General features: G+C 38.5%; 5 protein-coding genes across 6 annotated transcripts; 2 read left to right on the forward strand and 3 right to left on the reverse strand.

Annotated features, from left to right (window-relative positions):
• Positions 1 to 1,016: 1,016 nt before the first annotated feature.
• On the forward strand, positions 1,017 to 4,706 carry LOC111786352 (calcium-dependent protein kinase 11-like). Its single transcript, XM_023666654.2, has 7 exons — positions 1,017 to 1,812; positions 2,692 to 2,835; positions 2,937 to 3,089; positions 3,203 to 3,318; positions 3,661 to 3,828; positions 3,955 to 4,179; positions 4,267 to 4,706. Exons 1-7 carry the CDS (start codon positions 1,257 to 1,259, stop codon positions 4,402 to 4,404), a joined length of 1,500 nt encoding a protein of 499 aa, XP_023522422.2. The 5' UTR covers positions 1,017 to 1,256; the 3' UTR covers positions 4,405 to 4,706.
• A 2,748-nt stretch (positions 4,707 to 7,454) lies between these two features.
• LOC111785072 (large ribosomal subunit protein bL21c-like) lies at positions 7,455 to 10,478 on the forward strand. The gene is made up of 5 exons (XM_023665548.2): positions 7,455 to 7,817; positions 8,002 to 8,082; positions 9,658 to 9,759; positions 9,865 to 9,939; positions 10,172 to 10,478. Exons 1-5 carry the CDS (start codon positions 7,497 to 7,499, stop codon positions 10,241 to 10,243), a joined length of 651 nt encoding a protein of 216 aa, XP_023521316.2. The 5' UTR covers positions 7,455 to 7,496; the 3' UTR covers positions 10,244 to 10,478.
• Positions 10,479 to 10,615: 137 nt separating this feature from the next.
• Positions 10,616 to 13,623, reverse strand: LOC111785076 (putative membrane protein At4g09580). The gene is made up of 5 exons (XM_023665551.2): positions 12,894 to 13,623; positions 12,249 to 12,519; positions 11,978 to 12,148; positions 11,348 to 11,539; positions 10,616 to 10,971 (listed from the first exon to the last, which is right to left on the reverse strand). Exons 1-4 carry the CDS (start codon positions 13,130 to 13,132, stop codon positions 11,408 to 11,410), a joined length of 813 nt encoding a protein of 270 aa, XP_023521319.1. The 5' UTR covers positions 13,133 to 13,623; the 3' UTR covers positions 10,616 to 10,971; positions 11,348 to 11,407.
• Positions 13,624 to 16,252: 2,629 nt separating this feature from the next.
• Positions 16,253 to 16,864, reverse strand: LOC147793458 (uncharacterized). The gene is made up of 2 exons (XM_087121121.1): positions 16,694 to 16,864; positions 16,253 to 16,570 (listed from the first exon to the last, which is right to left on the reverse strand). The coding sequence occupies exons 1-2, from the start codon at positions 16,862 to 16,864 to the stop codon at positions 16,253 to 16,255; spliced, it is 489 nt and encodes a 162-aa protein (XP_086977247.1).
• An 8,013-nt stretch (positions 16,865 to 24,877) lies between these two features.
• LOC111785075 (NAC domain-containing protein 30) lies at positions 24,878 to 27,092 on the reverse strand. 2 transcript variants are annotated; one of them, XM_023665550.2, is made up of 4 exons: positions 27,037 to 27,092; positions 26,152 to 26,327; positions 25,497 to 25,768; positions 24,878 to 25,424 (listed from the first exon to the last, which is right to left on the reverse strand). In XM_023665550.2, exons 2-4 carry the CDS (start codon positions 26,312 to 26,314, stop codon positions 25,044 to 25,046), a joined length of 816 nt encoding a protein of 271 aa, XP_023521318.2. In that variant the 5' UTR covers positions 26,315 to 26,327; positions 27,037 to 27,092; the 3' UTR covers positions 24,878 to 25,043. The 2 variants fall into 2 exon arrangements, with proteins under 2 accessions (XP_023521318.2, XP_086977770.1); XM_087121644.1 differs by lacking the exon at positions 27,037 to 27,092 and adding an exon at positions 26,416 to 26,942.
• Positions 27,093 to 27,337: the final 245 nt, after the last annotated feature.

The raw sequence follows: 27,337 nt of genomic DNA on the forward strand, positions 1-27,337 counted from the left end.
TTGCATTACTAACCCCAACAACAAGTGACTTACTAATTATTTTTTAAAATACTCAAGTCACATACTACCCTTATATTTTTTTAGTTATGATAAGGTATCAAAATGTATTGAATTTCAGTTAATAGTTGATAGGTGTTTTATTGAATTTCAGTCAACGATGGTAACCCATTACGTTGGAAGATGAAATGACAAAGACCCAAGAGAAATGAACAAAAACTGAGTAGGGTTGGACCACACAAATAAGTCAAGCCGTGAACCAATGGTGAAGCTACTTCTTGAAAATAAAGGCTTCAGTGGAACCCAAAACCTCATCCGGTTGTTATATTAAGCAGTATTGAGGATTGTTGGAAAGGAGTCTCACGTTAGCTAATATAAGAAATGATCGTGGGTTAGTGGGTGTTAATGAGTCCGAGTTGATTGAATGTGGGTGTGACTGATGTACAAGTCTACATCGCTGCTTGAACATGAAGTGAACGGAGGAGAGGAAGATGATGAGGATAGCGGAGAAGCTTGGTCGCTCACGTGCGTTAAAAAGGACCAACTTGCGCCTACTACTACTATTATTATTATTATGATTCTCATCCATATTATTTTAGCTTTTTTATATTTTCAAATTATTTATTTTGGTAGACCAATAATACTTTAATGCCGAACTTAGATAATTTTTGGGACGAGGCTCGACTCCTTTTCTTTTGGAGTCCTAGTCATTTTTTACCATGCCTTCGAGAAGCCTCGACTCCTTATCTTTTGTAGTCTTAATCATTTTTTACCATGCCTTTGAGAAGTCTCGACTTCTTTTTCTTTTAGAGTCATAAACACGACTTTCTATAATGAACTGATTCATTTCGGGTTAAGAAAAAATGAACCCAATCTAACCCTTATAGTTCGGGTTGGGTGAGTTGGGGTTGTCGGGTCAGTAAAGGAAAAGAAAAAGAAAAAAAAAAAGTGTTAAAAAAAACTTAGGAAGAAAAGAAGGGGGAAAAGTGGGATCCTAAATCCCAATTATTCCACACATAGGGTGAGAGGAGGAGATGGACTTCCCTTCCCCTCCCATCACACCCACTTCAACAACAAATAAAACCAAAATCAAAACCCCAATTCCAATCCCTCTACTTTCATCCAACATTCCATGCTCCTAGCTTCAACTTACGACCAACAATGCCCTCCCACTCTCCCAATTCCCGGATTCAATAACCCATTCCACCACCAACCCTAGCTACCAACTCCTCCGTCCTCGATCATCAGAACCCATTTTGATGGAGAGGCCGATCAAAGCATCGCAATCGTCCTCCACAAGGGTTACCTATTCGGTTTTGCCGCATCAGACCCCCAGGCTCAGAGATCATTACCTTCTCGGCAAGAAACTCGGGCAGGGCCAATTTGGAACCACTTATCTCTGCACTCATCGACCCACAGGGGCCCTTTATGCCTGCAAATCAATCCCTAAACGCAAGCTCCTCTGCAAAGAGGATTACGAGGATGTTTGGAGAGAAATTCAGATCATGCACCATTTGTCTGAACACCCTAATGTTGTTCAGATCAAGGGCACTTATGAGGATTCTGTGTTCGTCCACTTGGTGATGGAGCTTTGTGCCGGTGGGGAGCTTTTTGACAGGATTTTGCAGAAGGGTCACTACAGCGAGAGAGAAGCCGCTAAGCTTATTAAGACGATCGTTGGAGTGGTCGAGAGTTGCCACTCTCTTGGGGTTATGCATAGGGATCTCAAGCCTGAGAACTTTTTGTTTGACAACCCTGGTGAAGATGCTAAGCTCAAGGCTACGGACTTTGGGCTCTCTGTTTTTTACCAGCCAGGTCAGTCAGTTTCTTCAGTTTTTAAACTCCTCCATTTTATTCATGTTCCCCTTGTCATCATGTTTGTGTTCTTTTCTCTTTTGGTCTCATGTTTTATTTGTTATATTTGTGAGCTCAACTGTGTTTGATTGATTCTCTTTGCCGCTTTTTACTTCATTTGTGTCATTAAAGAAAAGGAGTCAAGAATATGTGCCACATGCCCATTATTTATATATACTTTCAGCTGTTACTCTCTGCAGAATCTACTGATTATGTCCAGCCCTTTAGGTACCTTTATGGAAGCGTAGGCTTGTAGCCAAGATGAGATGAATATAAACTAAAGCAGCCTTCAAGTTTTAGCCTATTTTTTTAGCTTCCTTGTGACTTGTGAGTGGCATGTTTTTTGAAACTTCGGTGTTAAATATGTAGATGTTGCCTGCCCAGGATATCGATCCTGAACCTTCCATTTATTTGTATATTGATCTGAAATTAGTTTAACCCTGGAAATTCTTCAAATTGACCATCTCCAGTTCGTTTTTCAATAACATTCTTCAAATGGTCTACCTTAGTGGTCAAGAAGGGCCATGTAAACAATAAAAGACTTAGAGGGAATGGGTTCAAGCAATCGGTCGCCACCTACCTAGGAATTAATATCCTATGAGTTACCTTGACAACTAAATGTAGTAGCGTTATACAATTGTCCTGTGAGATTAATCGATGTGCTCGCAAACTGGTCCGGATACTAATGAATATACAAAAAAGAAAACAAAAGGTATTTTGATATTTTAAGTTTGGATTGTTCTGTTCAAGCTATATGCTTCTCCTTCTTTCTTCAGTTGAAGGTATGTTTTCTTATAAGAATATGTATTCATTTGTCTGTTTATGTATTTTTCTTTGTAGGACAATCTTTCTGTGATGTAGTTGGAAGCCCCTATTATGTTGCTCCAGAAGTGCTCCGTAAGGAGTATGGGCATGAGGTTGATGTGTGGAGTGCTGGTGTTATCCTTTACATCTTATTGAGTGGTGTTCCACCTTTCTGGGCAGGTATATCACTACAAATCTGGACCCAAAATTGTTTTTTATGGGTTTTTTTTATCTTATATTATCTCTAAGGCTTTTTCCCCTCGATTTTGTATCTCGAACAGAAACTGATTCCGGGATCTTCAGACAGATTTTATATGGAAGGCTAGATTTCAACTCTGATCCATGGCCTAGCATTTCAGATGGTGCTAAAGATTTAATCAGGAAGATGCTCACAAGAGACCCAAAGGAGAGAATCTCAGCCCATGAAGTTCTTTGTGAGTGATTTTAGACACTTCTTAAGGAGAATTGTTCTTTCCGCTCCGTAACAACGTTAAGCTTTATATAATTGCTTCTAACTTACAAGACTGATGTTCTTTTTGGAGTCAAGGTCACCCATGGATTGTTGACGACACTGTTGCACCTGACAAGCCTATAGATTCTGCAGTTTTGTCTCGGCTAAAACAGTTCTCAGCAATGAATAAGCTGAAGAAGATGGCTCTACGTGTAAGATTTATTTCTTGTAGCGTTTTTCCTATATAATCTAATAAAACGAAAATATTCTTTAGGAGTTCATTCTATACCAGGAATATTTTAGTTTTTCACTGAAGAAGATATCCCTGCTTGCATTCTCTTATTGTTGTTATTATTATTTGTTTCGATGTGCATATGTTCGCATGACATTTTTTTATCCTTTTCCTTTTCCTTTGGTCGAGAATTTGGATCACTTTTCTCAGTGATAAGACCACGAGTAATGTGCTTGGGAACTAAAGGGCCGAATAGCGGAGGGCATGATTTTTCTCATGGCAATGTGTATTTCTCTCAAATTTTCGACATCGTGGTTGGCAGGTCATAGCAGAAAGACTGTCTGAGGAAGAAATTGGTGGGTTGAAGGAATTGTTTAAAATGATCGACACTGATAACAGTGGCTCAATAACATTTGAAGAGCTTAAAGAGGGGTTGAAAAAAGTGGGCTCTGAACTCATGGAATCTGATATCAAGTCTCTTATGGATGCGGTATATAACTCGTAAATATAAAACATCATGTTTGAGGCAGTCTGGTTTCGATTTTATATATTTTGGTCGATTTTCAATTGTAGTGTAGATGACCTGCGTTTATCTTGCTGCCTAATCTATGAACAGGCTGATATAGACAACAGTGGAACCATAGACTATGGGGAATTCCTTGCAGCTACATTGCACCTAAATAAGATAGAGAGAGAGGATAATTTAGTGGCTGCCTTTTCCTATTTTGACAAAGATGGTAGTGGTTATATCACCATTGATGAGCTTCAACATTCCTGCAAAGAGTTCGGCTTGGGCGATGTCCATTTGGATGAGATTATCAAAGAAATTGATCAAGATAATGTAAGTCCTTTTGTTTTGATGAACATGTTCTTGTGTAAACCTGAATGTGGAGTTTGCTGTTGTACTCTACAAACTTGTGGTTTGCAGGATGGACGAATAGATTACGAGGAATTTGCAGCGATGATGAAGAAGGGCGATGGAGGAGGTGTCGGTAGAAGTCGAACGATGAGAAACAACTTGAACTTCAATTTGGCCGATGCGTTCGGAATAAAAGACAAATCTTGAAGATTTAAGTTGGAAGTTGAAGAGGAATGAAGTTGAAGCTGCGTAGGGTTTGTAAGTTGTATAGTTTGGGTAGGTGTTCAAGTGCAGAAATATGTTATTATCATGCCATAGCTTCACTGAGTAGGAGGAGCCTTTGGATTTGATTTTTGGTTTGAAATATATGGGTTTGTGTACTGTTGAAGTTGTTGAATGCGAGTGCTCTGAATTTTCGTGACATTGCATGTGAATTCAACAATGTTTGTAGAAGGAACTTGTTATTATCAAAGAGAAGAAATTAAACAATGATATCATACTTTACATCATTTCATGCAATGTTTAACATTCTTCTTCTCAAATCACACGTCTTAATTTCTTTATTCTTCAACTCTTTTGATATCTGAAGACTTCTAAAATACTTCTAAGTTGCTCTATAATCTTTGCTCTTTCAAACTTGAAGTATCTATCCAAGGTGTCACGGTCGTATAATCTTGATATGCTCACAATCAGCCTAAAGGGGAATCAAGTCGAACCTTAGGCAAGGTTTGATTTTGCCAACATCGCTTATGCAGAATCTAAGTTTGTTCGACCACATATGCTGCCTGTACGTGCATGTTCAATGGTCTGCGACCCAACCAATTTGCCTCTACACTAGGCTAAGTCATTTCGCTCGACCTTGCCTCTACTCGAGGCCAAGGTCTTTCAATGTGACATCGCTTCTCATTTGTCATTTTGGTTCCCAATTGACATGGCCCATACGTCTTGATGTCATCCCAAGTTTTAGGGTGTTGTCGGCTATCGCAACTCACTCGGTCATGCCATCGAGAATGAGCCCATGTGTCGCTGATCTCATTGGGACATCTCAAATATCCATTCATTAGGGTTTTATTGAGGCATTGGCCCTCCTATGCCCATTCCATGTCATTTACAGATATAGTACTGGATAGCGGGTGCATAATTCAACCTCCGACGCACGGGTTGAGGCGCAATAGAGGCACACCCGTGTCGCTTGGTACCGTCCTTGAAAAACTCATTTCAAAGAAAGTCGCTTGAGACACTCGTCTCGAAACACTCGCCCTCATTGTGACACACACATGTGCCATAGGGTAGCTCGCTTAGGCCGCACGACCCAGGAGTGGTGGAGATATGACACCATGCCTCCCCCTACAGTACATTTTGAGGCAATTTCAAAGTGGCGGGTGTAGACATGATTTTGGTGAACAAACATACGGTGTTGTGAAGTGTCCGTCCAGTGTCTGATTAACACAAATTTTGGCAAGCTTTCATATTTCACATGCCCAAATTCCTTATTGAACCTCTACTTTCGAGGTTAAGGTCCGAGGCCCTACCCGACCCCTTCAACCAACCTATCTTTGGCACTCTTGTCTACTTGTTGCCTTTATCTTGCTTATGCCTCGACTTCTCTTCAACGCTTACTCTGTGTGGTGTGTTAGATGATGCACCGTCCTCCTCAACCGCATCATGGCACTCGTCTAGGCCCTCGCGTGGCTGGATGGGAGTCATTTGAGGGTCACCACTTCTTTTGTTGTAACGTGATGGTCACAACCTACTCTCTAAATACTTAGTTTGTGACATAAGACATGTACACCTGTCCCCACTCCATTTCCCTCTAGTGTGCATGTTTTTATTTGGTTCCTTTCTTTGCGGAGGTTGAGTTTCAATTGTTTTAAGAATGAGACCTACAATAATTATACGAGTCCATTATCTAGAAGTTTTTAGAATGTTCAAAAAAGAGTTAGATATCTCGACAATAAATCTAGATGATCACAAATGTATGGTTCATATTGTCTACCTTCTATTATAAACACCTCTCCACTCTATCAAGCTTTTCACCGAAGAAAAGCAAAGTATAGGAGCATCCTAAAGGGCATATGAGAACAGTATATATACATAAACATTCTTTCTACAAGGGCATATGAGATCGGGACTAGGCGTTTGTTGTTTGGCCATGTCGACATACAGAGTTTACATTATAAGCAAGTTTCTAGAACCCTTAATCTATGACTATAATGCCAATATTAGCGACTTGACTTCTAACGTACCACTCAAAGAAATCTCAAAACATAAATCATACGATTTACTGAAACGATCACGAAAATTTGGATGATACGTAACATGGTACCAAGCGGATGCTTTTGCATATTCATCGTTTTCGTCTTTGTTGTAGAAAGAGATGACAATCAACTAACACTTGAAAAAGAAAGGTAGAAAGAGATGAGTATAAAAATACTCAATAAGCAACATATTCATCGTTTTCTCTAAGCTCTATAAAGTTTAAGCCTAATTATTCAGCTGTCTGAGCTTTTGGAAGGCCTCGAGGTTTCAAGCGGTTCTCATGACCATCAAAAAGTCACTCTAGGTCTAGATGTGGTTCACCCATTATTAGTATCATGAAGCTACTAGACAACATATCTTTGTTTCTTTTAAGACCCTCAATAAAATTCTTAAGTTCCAACTTTAAACAAAAATTAAAAATTTAATTATCATTGAGGCTTTGTTGTTACACCTGCCTTTAGAAAGGACGAGAGACCACGTTGAGTAGCCCCTCTAGATGTTGACTGTATGGTAATTCTTATGGATAGTCGCTAGTTAACTTTATACAAACGTGTTTAGACGAAGAAGCCATACTGTCAATTTTTTCACTACTGTGGCTATAGAAATTTACCAAGTATGAGAATCAAAAAAGTTATTTCACCCAAAGATGAAATACACTAGAACGGGTGAACAAGTTTCAGGTCCTGATAGGGTTGGTGACAAATAAAAAAATTACTCGAAACTTTAAGGTGTTCTCAGAAGCTCAAATAACTATAGAATTGGGTCCATACTTCCTAGTACGAGAGAAAAGTCTATAATGCCTACAAGTAACTGTTTATTGAGTATTTTTACACTCGCCCGAAAGCTCGTACCAAATTAAGAGGGATAGGTTACCTGGGTCAGGGGTGGTAATGAGCTTTGCACACCAAATTAAGAGGGATAAAAAAATAGGGGTAAAATAGTCTTTTAAAACTGGAAATGGATAGGAGGATAGGCCTGAATTTCAAAACCAGCAGAGCCATGGCCAAAATTAGCCCCAATCACCTTGAAGGACTGTTCCCATGGCGTCTCTCACTCTTTCCCTCTGCTCACATTTCGCCTCTCATTGCCGACTCTCCACCAAGCAGACTTTTCCTTCTTCAACCCCAAATTTCCCCTCAAATTCCCATTATGATTCCTTCAATTTTGCCCTTTCTACTTCATCTTCTTCCCTCAAACTCTCCTCTTCTTCGGTTACTTCTTCCCACCCTGCATTGCCCTTCCTCCTCAAGTCCTCCGAGTCCGAAGCGGCGGTAATCGAGTCTCAACCTGCCGCTTCCCAAACTGTTGAAGTCCCCTCGGAAGAGGCCCCCAAGCGCGAGGAAATCTTTGCGGTAGTTATGGTCAGTGTTTAATTTCACGTAACTACTTTCTTGCATTTTGATTTCAGCTCCTCCTTTCGTTCTGTATTTGTGAAAAATGGTGGATTAATCTGTTACTGTTACTCTTCAGATGGGATTTTTGTGCTGCGATTTACGTTTATTATACGGTAGCATTGGTCATTGTTTTGTGTGTCTGTTTTAATAGATTGGATCCCGCCAATATATAGTCTTTCCAGGGCGTTATATTCATACCCAGAGGCTGAAAGGAGCTAACGTCAATGATAAGGTGGGCTTCCTTAATACCTTACTCGTTTTATGTTGGATTGTCTGAGTATCTTAGTTTGTGAGTATGAATCTTGCATTATGGAGACTTAAAGAGTATTCTTGCAGCGTTTGAATTTTATGGTAACGTATTGTACTAAGCAGTGATTTGCATTGTTGTTTACTCTCTGCCCTATGGATAATGTATTAATGTTCCTTCTGCCCTTAGGAAAGTAATTTTAGGAACTGATTGAGAGACTTTTGATACTATTTGGGTAAAAGTTTCATCTCTTATTCTGATGTGCTACTCTTGTCGAAGTGATGGAGTTTCCATTTTTTAATTTTGACATTATTTTGATCCTTCGTGGTCCTAAGCTTGAGTTGTTAGTGAAAATTGGTTTCCAGCATGTGTAATATATAATATGAAGCTCATATATAGCGTGCTTAAATTATATAGTTTGAGCAAGAAGCCATCTATGAACATTTGATTTATCCATGAGGGATTTGAGATCTGGATTCCTTTACTGACTGCATAGAGGAACCTTTTTGGCTTTTCATTGTTAGTATTATGATGGTAATTTATGAACTTGAGGCTTTGAAGGATTGCTGCTTATTATTTCGTGAATGGGGTTGCTGCTTCACATAATGGATGCTTTGTGTTGGACATCAAGGGGAAAAAGTGTGAGATGGTAAGTTAGAGCTTGATCTTGGGTCAGGGACAGTTTGATAGGAGCTTCTTCGTAGGCTAAATCCTTTTCCTCTAGAACATATAATCCATAGCCATTATTCTGTTATAGAATTCATCACATAATTGCGATTCTTTTTTCAGATTTCATTGGATGACCTCTTTATGGCCAATCGACCATGAATCTCGAGACTTATTTATCCTTCTTCTCTTGTTTCAAAGAGTTTTTCTTTTCCCTTTCCCTAGCAATTTTGCTCGTTCATTAACGAACTCTGAAGTCTTGCAACCCTTCTTTGTAAGTTTTTTTTGCTCATTTTGTAATCTTTTTCAGCTCTCTGGCCCTTAAAATCTCAAAGAAGCTTAGGTTTTTTCTCCTAGTTGATCATTTTGGGAAGGATAGATAAAGATGTCAGTGTGTCGTTTTGAGACCCTAGTAGTATGTTCTATTGAATAAGGTAACATAAGATTTTGGATCATGTACTTTACTATAAAAGTTTGGAATAGACTGAGGATTTGGATGAAGACATGCTTACCATTTGGAATCAAATTTGCCATTGTGGAAGGGATAGTGAAAATAGTTTCATCTCTGTCTTCTTCACTTTCTGCAGTAACGCTTTGTAGGTGGTTATGGAGAGTGCTCCATTCTTCCACTTTTAAGAGCTTTTCAATTCAACGGATTAAACGAAGAAATTAGCTTAAAAAATGTAATGAGAGTAACTATGGACCAAAATTTAGTTGAAAGCCACCACATATGCACATACATTCAGGTTTTACTTCTTCCATTCCACATTGAGTTACTAAATGAACTCCATCATTGTTAACAAAACGAACAGATTGATTATATGATAACAAACAGATCTATTTATGTGCTTGCTGTATTCATCTTAAAGGTTTTCTAAATTTCTGATTGAACAGATAACTCTGAACAAGGTTTTGCTTGTGGGAACAAAAACTGAGGCATACATTGGAAAACCCATAGTGACAAACGCTGCTGTTCATGCCGTTGTCGAGGAGCAGGTAATGCATCAGCTCAGTGATCATCCCCCTCATAAGAACAGAACAAGCTTCTTCTTTTCTTAGATTGTCTTCCTGTTTTTGTTTCTCTTGTGTTCTGTTATTCAGGGATTAGATAAGAAGGTAATCGTGTTCAAGTACAAGAAAAAGAAAAACTACCGAAGGAACATCGGACATCGTCAGGTATTTCTCAGTCTGCGCCTCTCTGTACGCTTGTATTACACAATTTTGCAGTATGTTCTTAGTGTTTGCCTTGTCCACCGCATATCTCTCTCTGTCTATCCGTTGCCATTCAACTGCTTCCATAGCTTCAACTTACTGAACTGATTCACAGATGATAGGAATGTTTTATGTGCATGAGTATAGAGATATTCTTCCTTGTAGTTTCTGAATGTGTTTGACTGTAATGCTGCAGCCGAATACACGAATTAGGATAACGGAAATCAGTGGATATGAAGGCTATCCCGCATCCACACTTGAGTCGTAGATACAATTTCCGATGAACTGAATCAGCAGCTTTGAAGATCTTAATCCTTATATCTTGTATGTAAGTTCTTGTGAATCAAATGTTTCAATTCAGTTATTTCAATCTGGTAATGATTCTCAGGTGACTCTACTGACAATTTTTTCAAACAAATTTGTTGCTAATATGGACTCCTAGAAATTTACCAATTTATAGCTTATTAATATTAACGAAAGGGTATGTTTATCTTTCTTTTGAATCAACTATCTTGAATCCCATATGTATATTAATCTATAAGATTGTTACCATCAATCTTAAACTCTTCATTTTGAAACCATCAAATAATGGTAAGGAATAATTTGTATGAATCAATTTAAAAGCAGAAGAGAAGACAAATAAATAATAATGTGGAAATCTATAGAGAAAAGAAAAAACAAAATATAGTTAGTTTTTAATTTGTAAGCTGTCTAGAGTCTGAATGCTTTTCCAATGTATAATAATAGAGCAACAAAAATAATAATAAACATAAATAACCTATTTTGCGTATAATCAGTGAGCTCCTAACGTGAATACAAGTGTATCTTCACCTAATATTTCATTTCAAAGCCTCCAAACATCTGCCTATTCATCCACTGACTGTATAATGTGAGCTATAACAGCTTGATTGATGGTCACATCTGCATCCGACACGCCACGGTATCGCCATGGTTAGTATCATCAATCACAGCACTTGAAACCAAACCAATAGCAATCTGTACAGAACCAGGAAACAAGAGGGGGTCGGTTGGTGTATAAGATGTAGAACTAAGCCATGGAGAGCATACGAAAAAATGTGATTTCAAATCCATATCCAATCGAAACCAACGTTCTCAGTGTCGTGTAATGCAAATGGTTTTAAAAAGTGCATACAAAGATCAGTGAAATTATATGTTGACTACATCAACTTTGTAGCATCAGAAAGATCCCCACAAGGCCATCCCTTCAGATCATTGTGGTAATATGATAAACAAAATGCCATTTCATGAGTAGCAATAAATCTTAAACTCGCAAAATAATCAGTATCACGCTAAAGATAAATCTGAAACAGATCGGCTCGAATACTGACACAAAAATTCAAGCTACAAAGACCTGTTATAGCAGCCATCCATACACATGGCTCGGGCAGAAATGACTCCCAAAAAATAGCCTTCATTCGTATACTCGCTTCCTCTTTAGAAGTGTAGGTAGAATGGAGATAAAGCCAATAAAGAAAAGCACAGACAAAGTTTTGAAATCATATAAATCCTTCACTGATTTCAGATCCCCCAGTGCAAGTCCAGCCTGAGAATAACATAATCAGTCATCAGTTTGCTAATTATTCAAACACATTCATACTTATCTTTCTGGTCTCATATGTTTTAGATGCTTGCAAAAACAAACACAGCTACGAATGTAAGATATTTCGAGAAGTTGATAGATCTAAATATAAAACTAAAGTCGGGCAAATTCCAGCCAAATACGGCGCTTCTAGAGGAAAAACTACATCAACGTAAAGAAGAAAAGTTCGAAGATAAATCTATCAATTTTCAAGTACTCCAACAATATTTACATGGAAAGCAATCTATAAATCTATCAATACAGCTGACACAAAAAGATCGAAGATAATGATTATCGAACAGGGAGGGCAGCAAACAATAAAAGACATCGGAAATTGGTTAGTGATAGAATGAAAGACAAGAGGAGAAACAAATGGCAACGTCAACAATGATAGAAATGTACCCTGACTGTGATATAGGATGCTGGAACAAGGCCAATTAAAGTTGCCAAGAAGAAAACATGAAATGGGATGTCCACAATAGGTGAAGCCAAGTTGATAAAAAGGTTTGGTAATGTTGGTGTTATCCTTAGAAAAAGCATATAATTGAGCAGCTTTTCTCGATGCTTCGCTATCTGGATACTCAAAGCCAAGCGTTCAAGGCAACATTAGATGCGATTAGAGAGTACGTACGCGTATGATGGAATTCGAATAAAAATTAGAGTCACTAAATACCTCTGACTGGAACATTTTCAACTTTTCCGGCCACATCCAATACACTAAAGGTCTTCCAATCAGCTTAGACAGAAAAAAGCAAGAGCATGCACCAGCTGTTGCATTAAACACAACTAACAGAAGGCCCCTGATAACACCAAATAGAGCTCCAGCAAGCAATGACATGAAAATTGTTCCAGGAATCATGAATGTTTGCATGAATACGTAAGTGGAGCAATACCCTAGAATGAATTGTGCTGGATGATCTTTGGCATAATTTGCAAACAGATCCCTGGTGAGTATAATTAAACAGAGAAATCAATCAGGAGACAACAAATGGAGCATTAACAAGCCTAATGCTGAAGAACTAACTCAAAATATATTCTGCAAGTTCAAGTATTTATGCATAATCAAAAAGTGATCCTCATCCATTCTACATTAGCAAGAATCTATCCTCATCTTTCATAACTCCAATCTTAATCCCAAAATCGTTTCAAAATCAATTTCCTTCAATCACAATATCTCCACCCCGTCCATATTTCCCCTTGAAATTCACGAGATATGAACAATCATATCACAAACCCCACATGGAAACAAGGGGAAAGAAGGGAATAAAATGGCATAATACGACCCAAACGAAAAGGGGCAGAACAGAATCAGACTTACTTGAGCACCCGAAGATCCGAAAGGGTCCTAGGGAGCTTAATGCTCTGATATTCTGCAGAAGGCATCGTCAAGTACACACACACAAGGCCAGTGAAGCACACGAGGAATATAGCAAGAGCTGCAGCTAGCTCCCACTTGGTTAATGGAAACCTCTCATATTTAGGCTTCTTAGCCGTCGGAGAGTCATCTTCCTTCAGCTTCTCCTCATCCCTCACCGCCACATTCCTCGAAGCCGCCATTAAGCGATCGAACTAAATATCTCCCCCCTTCAATTTCACACGATTAGAAGGAGGACTCAAAAAGGGCCACCCGAGGAAAAAAAAAAGGGGGGTTCCCAACGAAAGAAGCTAAAGAACACTGATGCGACGCTTGTGGTTTATGAAACGTGAAATTGTGGTCAACAGAATCATCAGTGAGACATAGAATGAAGACAGATCTGGGAGTTGGGAATTTGAGGCAATCGCTAGTGAGAAACGGGAGAAAATAGCGTGTGTGTGTGTGTGTGTGTGTGTGTGTGTGTGTGTGTGTCAGAATTGAGAAATTGGGCAATCTGTGAAACGTAGAGAACTTGTGGGGAATTTGTGGAAAAGTGTTTCAGTGGGGAAAGAGGTTCGAAATGGATGTTTCCATGGCCTTACGCCACCGTCTGATCTCGTAGAGCAACGGGAGGACGACGGTGAACTCCTCAATGTTTTGACCCTTTTCTCTCTCCTCACACCGTCTTTCCTCTTCCACCCCTTTATTTATTTATTTATTTATTTTATTTATTTTATTTATTTTATTTATTTTATTTATTTATTTATTTTATTTATTTATTTTATTTATTTTATTTATTTATTTTAAATTACTTCATAGTTTTTAAAATTTTTTATAATTAATTACAAAACTAACTCTTGAGATTTGCTCGACCTATATGGAGCGACCTCATAGGTCAAGTATAACAATCCACTTTTCAAGTGTTCAAATAATAGACCCTGAAAAATAACACAAAATTTTTTAATTTTAAAATAAATGAGAAATTAAAAAACATCCAAATACATATAAATTTACAAACAATATACAAAACCATAAGGTAATCAAAACTAGAAAACACATCACACCCATCTAAAGTCCCTCCTGCAATGGACAACCCTCCATCCATCTACGATCCATCTGAAAAATAGAAATAAAAAACTGCTCAATAAACCGCCCACTCATAGGCTATCATCCAAATTTATCCTATTCAATGTTTCTTAAGGTTATGTGTTCATTCAAGTTCCTAGACTTAACCAAAGTCATGATAGTTTCAAGACTTGGAATAGTGGTACCTCGTCCTCTCACTGTCTCAAGAAGAACTTGGTTTATGGTTGGATTATAAACAAATGATTAATTCAATAATCAACCGTTACTTAAGGTGTAAGATGTAATTAAAAGGGTAAACTGGACTTTTGACCTAGCTGTAATTACAAACAACTCATGAATGCTCGACTTACTAGTAAATATTATATCAATGGATACAACTCGTCCTACGCTGCATACACGTGCAACTTTAGGTCTATAGTAGAGTGAACTGTAGTTAACGAATAAAAATTAATTAATTAAATAGTTAATTTAATTAATTTTGTATTATTGAAGCAGATAATTTGTACGTCACGGTTAACTCTAGTAACACTAAAATGATCTATTAAAAAAAAAATTAATTGTTTAAATTAATATTTAACCTATAACATTATAAATATATTTATTTAGAAGCGTTTAAATTAATATTTAAAAATATATTAAATACAAAAAGAAAAAAAATTATTTAATTTAAAATATTTAAATTAATATTTAATATATTACATATATTAAATATAAATGAGAATTAATATTTAATCTATAAAAAGAAAAATATATTTTTTTATATTTAATACATTAAATATTAAATAAATAACGTATATTAGATAGTGAGAAAGGCTATCTCAATGCTCGGTTGCATGAATGAAGTGTTCATATTCAACATGGAGACAATCTCACTCTCTATAGGTAATCTCCGAGTCTTCTTATAACTCAATACATACCTATACTAGTAAGAGCTAGTCGGAACCTCGCTAATAGTCCCTAACAAACTCCATAATATTCCTTTGTAATTCCAAGTCCTTATATAGGGTAAGGCCGACTTTCCACTAAGCCCAATGGAAGCTCTTTCGGTAGTACCCTTTGACGTGTCATAGACCCTAAGTGGGTGTCATTGTAATCCTACATACTAAGTAGACACTCACCAATCGAGACAAGTTCACGATTAGGGGTTGCATTCCAACGGTCCTTACATAGTACTAATCAGCCCATACAGTCATAATAGACTTTAAGCTCAAGAATTAAGGAACGGTAAAATAGAAGTTAAGGCTCACTAATTCATTAGGTATATACGGTAGGCCACACAACATCAGATTAATTATACATTAAGGCATAATCAAGTTTTTTAACCTCCTATCATGCTTCTAGGACACTAACAGGATAAATAATTATCATAAAGCATCCATAAGTATCATGCCAAGGTCCTAACATTATTAACAAATTATTTGAGTCAAATTTAACGTAGCGAAAGCCTGAAACATACAATCAAGCTAAACTATGTAAATATTGCATATCTTAGGTTTAGCTATTCATTTTCATTCTCATTCAAGTCTCGATACATTCTAGAAGTTATTATACCAAGTCTTAGTCGATTTCTATCAACATTTGTTGCATCCAAACTTAGAACTCTTTGAAATTGCTTGAAGGTGTTTTAAGTTGAGTATAGCCTTCAAACCAATATGGTTTTCATGAGAATTGGGCTAAAAAGAGGTGAACCGGTCAAAATAGTGTACAGGGTTCAAAATTGATGTGACTAGTTCACACATCATCGTCTTCTACCTCTAGCAATGATGATACCCGTGTTTAGTTGGTTTCTAAGGATGAAAACTTGAGTTCATCTGGAGGCTATAACCATTATCTCACGGGTTTCTTCATCAAAGTATAGTCGTTAAGTATATTTAGTCCTGAATTATGGTTTACTGTATATATCCTTTATTACACGAAAATATGCTGTATGATTGAGAAAGTTTAAATAGGTGTCATATTTGACAATTTATCAAAGTCAAATATCTTGTATCCATTTATTGCCTTCTATTACGGCTTATCAAAGATATCATAATTGACCTTTTATGATAGGTAATATCTTGAATCTATTTATTTCTCTTACCATTTATTGTTAGTTCTATATCCTTTGTAATTATCTGATTCTATACATGATTATAAATAGAGAATTTCACCGCTGTTTAAGTTTAGTGGTTTTAAATATTCCCATGGTATCCTTTCGGTTTGGCAACCTCGATCCTTTATTTTCAATGGTTTCTAAATCATCTACTCATCTTGTTCTCCACCACCACTGCTAGCTTTGACGCCGCAGGTGCAGTCTCCATGGCTGTCGCAGGCGGAGCCGATTGATTACTCTTTGGCTTCACCCTTTTGGCCTCCAACTCATCCTTCGCAGGCCCACCGATAACCATACTCTGTACATACGACCTCACCTTCTCCAACGCAATCGGTTTGCCCTTAGCCAACGTAGCCTCTCTCATTTTCTTCCCAATCGGCCCTTCATTCTTCATAGAAACCTCAGGATCCTCATCAACGTTCTCATCAGAAATACATGAAATCTTGACAAGCCCATCAACCTTCTACAAAGATTTACCTTCAAAATTTGGGTGCCGCACTAGCCTCTACGCCCACCAAGTCGTCGTCGGCCTCTTCGCCAAAATCGGCTCCTTCGCCCATTGTGGCGAATCTTCCGGTTTCAACACCATCTTTGTTGATTGCTCTGGGGGCGTGGCTCCCTCTCCATCCATTGGAACTTCACCACCTACTATGGCACCGACTACTTCTCCACCGGCACCGCCTACTACTCCGTCGCTGGCCTCCACTCCTGGCAACAGTGGTGTTCTGAACAGAATCGTTGTCTCTTGATCTATCATTGTGGCTCTTCACCACTCCCGATAGTCTTTTTATTAGTTAGTTAAAATATGTTCGAGATATTCTTACTCGTCTCATTTTCTCGATAGCAAACTAGTCCACAAGGCGCAGACCCAACTTCGTCTCCACCCCTCTCTTTCTTTCTTCGTCTAAAAGACACTCCAGAGTTCGCATTCTCAGTTTCTTCCCTCTTCTTTCTCTCTTGTTCTGATTGCCACCACGTCCACCCTTCCCCAGCCACCATCGAACCCTCTCTATCTATCTCTTTCCCTCTTCTTAAAATAAAGTTATCGCCCTAATTTTGAAGCTTTTACCTTGCCTCTCTATAGTTCACACCTTATAGTTGTTTATCAATACCTGATTGCGGATGATTCTCCTTTCTCTAATCCTACTATCTATCAATCTCCTGTTGAGTCTTCTTTATCGACTTTCCTTTTGACCCATCAATTTCTAACTTCTTTCTTCTTCTTTCTCGGTTTCCATACTCTCTCTCTCGTTTCACTCCCATTCCATTTTTAACTCAAATTTCTATATCTTCCAAGGTTGGATTTGCTGGAATTCTCATGGGGACTTTCCATTCTCTCGTTTTTTTTTTTGTTCTCTTCACGGGTTGATCAAGACCTTTCCATTGACCCTCTCTCTCTATTCTTCTTCTTCCTATGAGTTTCTCCCTCTCTCTCATCGAAACCAAGGCAGCATCGCCACGGCTCGACGATCCTTCTGCAGTTTTCGATGGCCAAGAAAATACTATGCGCCCAACCAGACGTCTCCTCCGAACCAAGTTGTTGACATCTTCACAAAAAATGTTTCTCAACCTCTCTTTGAATTTTTCAGATTCAATCTTCACGTTTGTTGCTCAGCTTGCTATGGGTGTTAAGAGGCTAGCAATTAATTTTAGGATTGGAGTTCGTGCAGGTTACAAAAGCATGAGTGCAAAAGATTAGATAATGAATACTGACTCAATATTGTCGTAAAAAAGACGTCAAGTTTATCATGAGTGACCATGTCTTCCTAAAGGTAGCATCTAAGAAAGAGATGTTGAGGTTTTGGAAGAGGAAGTTGACCTAGATTCATAGGCCCATTTCAAGATCCTACAAAGGATAGGGCCTATGGCTTACAGGATAGCGTTGCCATCCATCCTTGCCGCCGTGTATAACATGTTTCATGTTTCAATGTTGCAAAAGTACACCCCAAATCCCGCGCACATTACAAAACATGAGACATTTCCTCTTATAGAGGACCTGTATTATGAAGAGAAGTCTATCAGGATACTATTTCGCGACATGAAACAGTTGCACAATAAAGTGAACCCCTTGGTCAAGGTTCTATGATGAAACTATCAAGAGGATGAGGTGACCTGAAAAAGCAAGTAGGACATGAGGAAGTCCTACCTGAGATTTTCCAAAAATAAACAATTTTTTTTTTTAATTGAAAAATTTTCGACCAGGATCAACTTTAGAAGCTCAATTTCAAGATTATGAAAGGAGAAAATTTCTTAGCAAAATCTCAAAAACTCCTGAAAAATATAAAAGAAAATAGTAAAAAAGAGAAAAACTTGGTAAACGTCAAGGGGTCAAATGATCCTTTCAACCTCTGATCTCCTAGTGAGGGGTCTGTTGTTCCCGAGAAGATTTCTCATAACTCTCGAGAAGAAACTTTGAGTCGATTTGGACTCGAAGGTGAACTTCAAGAAATGGTAAGAATATGAGTATGTTTATTTCCTTTCATAGTTTGATAAATGATTATGTGGAAATTTTATTTTAAAAGTAGTGAAGAAACTAAATTGAGTTTAGTTTTGTAAAAAAATTTATGAAAAATCCAATGAAATTAGTAAGAATTGAAAAACTTGTGCATTTGGAAATCAACGCAGGTTTGATTCTTTGCATCCTTGATTGTGACTCGAGCCAACCGCCTAACCCGACCCGACTTGAAAGCACTAGTTCGTGTGTGCTACATGTCAAGATGTTGTAAATCACAAAAATCTATATGTAGTCAAGGATTGAACATGCGCCACAAGGGTTGAAGTACTCATTCATTGTGTGCCACGTGACACATCGAGGTCGCGAGTTCCTCTCCCTTAGGCACGTTTATACTTTTGCGTCTAAGGAACATGAGCATGCATGAGGTGGTTGTAGTCCTATCTTGACCACTGTTCGATTATTTTCACTCCGATTTGATATTAACCTTATTATGATTTGAATTAAGACATATAAGCGAAATTTTAGAAAATTTGGATCTCTTAACCTATGAAAAAACTAGCTCGAAAATGCACATGCCATCTAATATAAGTAGCTATGTGGACTTTCTTCCTGTAATACTTGTAGAGATCACTTGGACCTACTAGCATACAAGCATGTCTTAGCTTAGGGGGTTAGGGGGTTAGGATATGCATGGTTAGAATTCTATCAGAAAAATTTGGACAATAATGTTATGTATGTTAAGGAAAATTAACAAAATACCGCTAGGATGAGAATTTATGATGCACGCTGATTTTGATGATTTTCGATGTGTTACAACGGATGATAGGACATTGTGATATGTGCTCGAAGAGATTGATGGATATTTTCTTCTCATTGAGCATGTATGTATGCATGATGTAGTATATTTAGCTCTACATAATTGATTGTGTGTAACGACCTATTTTTCTACTAAAATAGAGTTGCTATCATATGCACGACATGACTATAAAGTGTGGAATACCTCATTTGAAATAGTTCATAAATGATACCATGGACTTAAACCGTTTGAAAATAAACAACGAAAATTTAAATAAATAAAAAAAAGAGAAGAATAACATAATGTCCTAATCTAACCTAAGAGCTACAGAATAAATATGAATGCACGTACTCTAACATTGGTTCCATGACCTTCGTCATGACGCCTACGTCATCCATATAGGGGTGCCTTATCTTTACCTGAAATGTACGAGTAGCACATAGCTTGAGTATTTTAAGAAATACTCAGTAAGTGACCCCACTATTGGGGTCGTGAAATGCAGTCACATACAACATGGTAGGATCTATAATTTAAAACATCATTCCATTTCTTAGGCAGCTTTTCAGTTCGGGCTAAATTGAATGTGTAGTACTTTTGTACACATGGTCCACACGTGTAAATGTGAATCCAACAGACAAGCTTGCACACCCCTTAGGCATGTTGTTTGGGCTAGCACTCGCTGGCGAGCTGTTGCCAAACACTTGGAGGGAATAATTGTCATCGTATCATCATGAAAAACATGATAGTCATAATCAGTCTCATAGTGACGCGTCCGTACTCATCATAATATAGAAGCATCCTGATGCACATAGACAATTATGCATTAGGTCCCTATACTTTTCATCATGACATAATAAATGATGCAAGACAACCTCCATTCTTTCCTTAACAAATTAAATATGATAATTATGCATACATAATTCTTATACATCATTTCATATATAACATAGCTTCCATGACATTGCATAGGGAGGTTTTGCATCATAGATTTCCTTATTTCAAAACATATCATGCCATAGCATATCATAACATAACATAACATAACATATCATAGTTTATCGTTACATAACATGACATTTAGTTTATATGTAACGGAACAGAAAAAAAAAAAAATGATGGTCGTCGGCAGAGCCGAAAACTCCGGCGAACGCCGGAGTTTTCGCTCACACACGACCCACAAAGGGCGGCCGAGGGCTGGGATGCCACAAAATCGTGTCCCCGACCTTCAGCCACCCTGAAAGAACCTGCAAAGAAACGAAAACGGTAAGGAAAAAGGAGAGAGAATAGAAAACCGACGGAACTCCGGCGAAGCCGAATCGTACGAATCGACGTCGAAAACCCCCATTTCACACCACAAAAGTAATCCCAGAACCCTTTACACACATCAGGAGTAGGTTCTACGCGAATCCCGTACGCTGAACACCGTCGGCAAGGAAGACGGAACGGCGGACTTCCGAGCTTCTCCAGATCCGAGAGTGCGAGGCCCTTACCAACGAAATCGGTACCAAAAATGGGGTTGGTGAAGGATAAGCTCGGGAACGGGGAAAAAAAAGAGGGAAAAAAGACGTCGGGACGACGTTGTCGAAGAGAGAGAGGGACCGCCGGAAAATCGCGCAGGCAGTCGGGCGAAGAGGACGAAGTCCGACCCGCGATCTGGATCCGGAAACCCGAACCAAACCCCGTACCTTCGGTCAGCCCAGAACCCACGTTACCCGCAGCCCAAACACCCGACCTTCAATCGCGAGCCGGCCCATCAACCCGCGGCCCGTCACCCGCGACCCGGCCCATCACCGCACGGCCCGTCACCTGCGTTCGGTCCGAGACCCGCGAGCGGCCCGTTAACCCGCGCCTCGACCCGAGACGCCTGCACACGCGTCGCTCTCGGATTGTGCCACGTGTCACGTCTGCAGCGCGGCTACTCTCGGCTCAGGCGGCTTCATCGGCTCGGTGGTGGCTCGGGAAACCTGTTTCCAGCTCGTTTGACACCGTTCCGACCCTCCCGGACCTGGTTTCGGCCCTGTTTAAGGTAAAAGAGAACATTTTAAGGTCGTATTTCACAAATTCCAGTTGGGAATTTATTCTTATTTGTGAAATACTAACGGAAGTGACTCATGAACCAATAGGAACCAACCACCAACGGAAGCGTAGAACGTCCACGAGGAGCTAGGAGCTTACGTTATATTCTAGGGAGTACTTCGGCTAAGGCCTACCAAGTAAGTGGCTCACCCGTCGTAGGTTAAGTGTTAATTGCTGTATGTTGGCACGTGCCCGTGGTTATGCACGTGCCATTAAATTGTATGCTAGCTTAATGTGCTTAAGTACGAAATCATGTGAACGTGAATGTATGTTGTTTATGCTGCTTAGTTGATGTGATATGAATGCATGTGACGATGTGTGACCCTTGTATGATTATGGCATGTTGTATGAGTATTGAAATGTAACTGAATGAATTGTATGACATGAAATACAGTAAATTGCATGATACATAACCCCGCTAGGAATATGTATGATATGTAACGAAATGAGAATGAGAATGACATGTAAGCATGAAAACGTGACACGGGGTTATGTTCATTAAATGATTACTGTAGGACTAGTGGGACCTCATGCATATTGTGTGATCATGCATTTGGGGGATACCCCTATCCCATCACGAGGGTACGGACGCGTACATCCAAATGGCAGGACCACGATCGTTATGCCCTGCATAGCGCTGCCGTGACGGTTTTAGTTTTAACGGGTCCCGGTGGGCCCCCAGAGCATGCCCACCGGCTAGGGACAGTGGCCCAGCGGTGTGCGAACTAGCTAGTGAGCCCATACTCGCACGTATGGGCTGCGTGTAGAGTATATGGTACACGTCCACGATTACCTGTTAGGATTACACCGTAGGGAAAACGAAACGAAACGAAACGAAACGATAGGTCTCATCATTTCATTGCATGTGTTTGTCGCATAACCCTGATAGGGGGTCACTTACCGAGTATTCTAGAAATACTCAAGCCTCGTGCTACTTTACTTTTGTAGATAAGGGCAAGGCACCCATGTGACAACGACGACGGCATCGTACCCCCCAGGATCGTGGCACATGCATAGGGTAGTTGGTTGTTCTTTTTCCATTTCGTAGTCTAGGCCGAATTTGGTTGCATCATTAATATAGATTAGTATAGGATGAAAGGTATTTGCATAATAAACCTTAGGGTAAAATAAAATATGCATTTTTGGTTTTTGTTTCTTTTCCTTTCTTTCAATTTTCTCTTTTTCCCTTGTAACCATTTTTCTCTGAGGTAATAAAAGGCGAGTGCGAGTCGCATTAATGAACATGGCCCATTAAATGTATATTCCGCATTTCAAAGTATAGTAATGACCTTAGATTAGACAGGTAAAATATTAGGGTCGTTACATTATACCATAGTATTAGTATTATTTGGCATATCATATAGTCTAACATAACATAACAACACATATCAAAACATACAGTATATGACACGTGCAGGGGTCACTGGGTACGTGTCATCATATATAAAAAAATTATTTTAACCAACCCAATAGTGGAGCCACTTACTTGGTTGGCCTAGACCGAAGTTATACGACCCCTTGATGCTAGCTTAACGCTACTCTCTGAAACTTCATTCTACCTAAGGAGTCTCACAATCATACATTATAATTCTACCATGCAAATTGGTTCACCTAATTTTGCATAAAATAATTTAAATATTTTAAACTAGATAAAGGCAGTCGTACTAACCTTAAACGCTTCGAAGAGTTGAAAATAGTAGAAAAGATTATGAGCGTATCAGACCCAAGTCGGATTAACCGAAAAGCCGGCCTGGAGTCGTCAGAAAATTTAGCAATTGTTGTAAGTTAGAAAATCAAAGACTGATTTTATATGGAGTCCAACTCCCCACTTTCTCAACTTAAGTGTGGGACAACTTTCATTTTTCTTCCTTTTTAATTTTGGGTAATACATGGTGTGTTTTCACTATAGAGCAGGTTCATCTTCATAGAGCTAAGATTGGGCCCTAGAGTCACGCTAGCTGATGATAATCTAGATCAAGGGGTCCAGACCCTAGTGCTCCAAAACAAAGAAAGACTAAGGAGACAAAACAGAGTACCTTAGAGTCTTAAGTTTGAGAGCCACCTAGCTGCCCTAAGAAGCTAGTAAACCTCTTTAGGCCCTAAGAAGTTAGTAAACCTCCTTAGCACTTGGGGAAGATCAAGGTGATGTTTAGAATATGTTTTTCGTGCTTTAAGTGATAGATAAGAATAACAAAACATGCATGAGTGAACAAAGTTAAGATTAAGGCGCTAATGCTAGAGCAATTTAGATGTTGATTTTGGTCAATATGTTTTTAGTAAACCGTGTACCCTAGGATCGTGAGCAGCGAACAAATGTGTCCACCTAAGTACACCTAGAAATTGGATTAGCCCCAAGTGTTCTAGAAATGCATAATGAGATTTAAATCGCTTAAACACCCCTAAAACCTAGTAGACCTCTACGACAAAGACAACTAAGAAAGCTCAACATACCCAATAGTAGTGTAACAATATCTTTGCCTTCTATCTTCTATAATACGCCCTTAGCACTAGCAATGACTTACCAAATGTTAGTAGTACAGGTATCATCGAACCAGGCTTAGGGCAAATAGTGTAGCGTGTCGAGGCATCCAAATCCCATTATCATGTGTGGAAATAGTTAGAGGTCCCCTAAACATGCTTGTTGTAATACAAAACTGGCCTTGAGAAGGGCAAGGGATCACATTGGTGGACTTAGTAGCTGGCAGACACACAGGGTCATTCTTCTAGTTGTTAACCTTGCACAAATGTGTTTAGACCAGATTTCATACTATTCTATGAGATATGATGAAGTCACGCCTTAGAATATCCAACATTCATTGAGTAGGCTAAGCAAGCTACCTAAGTCAAAGAGCAGAAAAGTTGGAAAACCTATACAACCCTAGGGGTAAGATTCAGATAGAGATCTGCTTGAAACTTTAAGACCTCCCCAGATGCTAAGGTAGCAATAGAGACTAGGCTTGAAGTTTCTAAAGCCCAGAGAAAAGCCATGGATACCTACTCGGTTAAGAATGCAACAAGAACTCACAAGTAAATTGCTTACTAAGTATTTTTACTCACCCCTTTCCCTTTTATTTTCATGTGTTCGCTGGTTGCCGATCGAGGTGTGCGAGGGTTCCAGAGCTCTGTGGTCATAGAGGGAGCCATTTCGGGGCATCAGTTCATTTGTGCATTTTGGGTCTTTTATATTTCGTTTTGTAATTGTATTATGAACCGGTTTTTCCATTTATTATAAATTCAAACAACACCACATAGTTTGTTTTTATTTTTATTTAAAATTTACCATAATTTTCATATTTTATTTCATACTATGGATGACATCCATTAAATTATATTGTTTATTGTAAGAGGCTTATGCATGATGAACAAGCTGATTGAGCAGCCCACATAGGGTTTTAAGTAAACCCTTATGGTTGCAGTGAAACAAGTTTGTTATGAATCAGATATGAAGTTGATCTCTCACTTTATACTTCCAAAAACAAAGGGATACAAATAAAAACACTCTAAGGAAGCTTAACTTCTTTTTAATGCCTTTCAGCCTTTGCTTTCATTTTATATGATTACAAAAGTCAACAAAAGTTACCAAATCCACAATGGTTCTGTGGTTGCACCTCAATAGTTTGGGAAAAAATTAGGGTATGAAGAAGAAGGCGACATTACGTCGTGATTTCTCTTCATCTCGTTAGTGTCAAAGCTGGGCGACAGCGTCGGGCTTTCGAGACTCGGGAGTTGGATGAGTTGGTTTATGTCGAAACAAGAGGAATGATTGTTGTTTGGGACAAAATGTTGATACTCCAAACAAGAGGAATTGAGCATGTGGGTTGGAGTCATGCCATCTGAAAAGGAAAGGGACCTAACAAATTGAGGGTTGTTTTTTAGATCATAATACCCTTGATTTTGATTATGATACCCATTATTGTTCCAACCTCCAATGCCTTGGCTTTGATTAGGGTTTGGCTTTTTGAATGCTTTACATACCACCCAACCTTCTTCCTGCAAATTTTGTTTCAATCATTATAAACTCATGCACCATAATGTGAAAACAAAATTAATTTAGAAACTTGCCTGAGTAGGTGCAAGTTGAGAGGTTTGGAGACGATATTCATGTATAATCCAATCAGTTTTTCTGCCGTTAGGAGCTCGTCCTATATAAAACACCAATGTCTTTCTCATCCCAATCACTCTATTCTTTGAAACAACGGCCTTATCCCTCCCTGTGGCCTTCCAAAACCCTGCACTTGTAGCTCGGTTTGTTCGACTTCCCGTCGGGTACTTTCGGTCTTTATGACTAAAGAAATACCACTCCTTCTGTTCTTCGAGGCCAAATTTACAATTACCTATACGATTACGAATTTAAGAGGGAGTTTTACATCATTTTCAAAATAGGAACAATCCTAATCTTGCTAGATTTAAATGTAAAATTTTTTGGTCACTTTAGAATTTGAAATAGTTGGATCGTGTTCATTATCATAAAAATTGAACAAAAAGTTATAATTTTGAACGATTGAACAATACTGATTACGATCGAAGTGGATTCCACGAATTCAATCTAACAAAAAGTTGTATGAAAACAAACCAAAAATCTCAAGCTTTCAAAATGATCAAAGTTAAAAAAAGTGGAGCCTAGCTTTTGTAGAATGAAGGAGAAAGTCCAAGTAGGGGAAATGGGTTTGAAGCTAACTTCCACTAAGAACTTGACTTTGAATTCATAATGAATTACCTTCGATGTCCCATGGCTCCATTTTGTAGAGATCGATATCAATAATCACATCTAAGTCAATCTTCTGTGCGTTGATCTTCCTTTCCAGATAATACCCAACAAGTTCTTCATCAGTTGGGTGAAACCTAAAGCCTGGTGGTACACATGACTCCAAATTCTCCATTGATGAACTTCTTCTATGACCAATAAAAAAACACCATTAAAATGAAACCCTAATGTTATTTGAACAGAAAATAATGGCAGACAATAATGAGTAGAACCCACAAGAACACAAAAAATAGAGAAAACTTTGAGAAGAAGAGAGAAGATTTGATTTTGTTGCTTAAATTTGATATGGTTTGAGACAAGAATCCTAATTTTGGGTGATTTTTGAGGTGCATGAAGTAAAATTACTGTTTTTGGGGGCCAAAGTTTTGATTTTTAAAACGAAAGTTGGCCGAAAAGCTTGACTTTAGCTGCCACAAAGCATGTTACATTTCTTTGAGTGTAGTTCACTCCCTTATCTCTCTCTCTCTCCCACAACCACCTTTTGTCTCTCCTCTCTCTTTTGTAAGTCACACGTGTGGAGTTCACTTATAAGCTTCACTAATATTCAACCTCTTCCAAACCCATCTCAATTAAACTGATTACGGTTGGAAGATGAGTCCCATATTGACTAATTACAAGATGAGAAGTAAGAAATACATCTCTATTGACAAGCAAAGTCATGAGAGTCTATGCTCAGAATGGACAATGTCATACTATTGTGGAGGGTCGTGATTCCTAACAAACTCTATATAGAACAAGATTTTCTTCTCTTTGGACCAAACCCTCGAGCAAAACCCAAGAAAGAAACAAAATCCCAAATAAAACCCTAAAAAAGGACATAAACATATAGATACTCACAGAAAATTGTGGTTTGGTTGGCAATGGAATGAAGAAGAAGAAGAGAGAAATTGAAAGAGAAGATTGAATGCATAATAAAATATGAAACTAAGAGGATAGATATATATATATATATATATATATATATATATATATCTAAAGAGAGAAAGGAAGGATAGAAAGAAGTAAAGGTATTGATTACGCGTGGGGTGGCAGATGAATAGAAAGGTTTGTTTGGACGGCGTGAAACCATTGTTTTCACGCCACCCACCCCCCCTCCCTCTCATCTCATCTCTTCTCTTCTCTTCTCTCATGTTCTTCC

This window comes from Cucurbita pepo, chromosome 2 (genome assembly GCF_057944985.1).
Source record: "Cucurbita pepo subsp. pepo isolate OVF chromosome 2, ASM5794498v1, whole genome shotgun sequence".
Lineage (NCBI taxonomy): Eukaryota > Viridiplantae > Streptophyta > Magnoliopsida > Cucurbitales > Cucurbitaceae > Cucurbita > Cucurbita pepo.

Excerpts from the sequence above, each read along its gene's own strand:
- LOC111785072 (XM_023665548.2), top strand. The coding sequence starts at position 7,497 with ATGGCGTCTCTCACTCTTTCCCTCTGCTCACATTTCGCCTCTCATTGC. Across the intron at positions 8,083-9,657 it reads GAGCTAACGTCAATGATAAG|ATAACTCTGAACAAGGTTTT; the intron begins GTGGGCTTCCTT and ends CTGATTGAACAG. Across the intron at positions 9,940-10,171 it reads GGAACATCGGACATCGTCAG|CCGAATACACGAATTAGGAT; the intron begins GTATTTCTCAGT and ends GTAATGCTGCAG.
- LOC147793458 (XM_087121121.1), bottom strand. The coding sequence starts at position 16,864 with ATGATAGATCAAGAGACAACGATTCTGTTCAGAACACCACTGTTGCCA. Across the intron at positions 16,571-16,693 it reads CAGAGCAATCAACAAAGATG|AAGGTTGATGGGCTTGTCAA; the intron begins GTGTTGAAACCG and ends AAATCTTTGTAG.
- LOC111786352 (XM_023666654.2), top strand. The coding sequence starts at position 1,257 with ATGGAGAGGCCGATCAAAGCATCGCAATCGTCCTCCACAAGGGTTACC. Across the intron at positions 1,813-2,691 it reads CTCTGTTTTTTACCAGCCAG|GACAATCTTTCTGTGATGTA; the intron begins GTCAGTCAGTTT and ends TTTTCTTTGTAG. Across the intron at positions 3,090-3,202 it reads CTCAGCCCATGAAGTTCTTT|GTCACCCATGGATTGTTGAC; the intron begins GTGAGTGATTTT and ends TTTGGAGTCAAG.
- LOC111785076 (XM_023665551.2), bottom strand. The coding sequence starts at position 13,132 with ATGGCGGCTTCGAGGAATGTGGCGGTGAGGGATGAGGAGAAGCTGAAG. Across the intron at positions 12,149-12,248 it reads TGAAAATGTTCCAGTCAGAG|ATAGCGAAGCATCGAGAAAA; the intron begins GTATTTAGTGAC and ends TTGAGTATCCAG. Across the intron at positions 11,540-11,977 it reads CATCCTATATCACAGTCAGG|GCTGGACTTGCACTGGGGGA; the intron begins GTACATTTCTAT and ends TGTTATTCTCAG.
- LOC111785075 (XM_087121644.1), bottom strand. The coding sequence starts at position 26,531 with ATGCACCTCAAAAATCACCCAAAATTAGGATTCTTGTCTCAAACCATA. Across the intron at positions 26,328-26,415 it reads TCTCTATTTTTTGTGTTCTT|AAGAAGTTCATCAATGGAGA; the intron begins GTGGGTTCTACT and ends TATTGGTCATAG. Across the intron at positions 25,425-25,496 it reads CTCAACTTGCACCTACTCAG|GAAGAAGGTTGGGTGGTATG; the intron begins GCAAGTTTCTAA and ends CAAAATTTGCAG.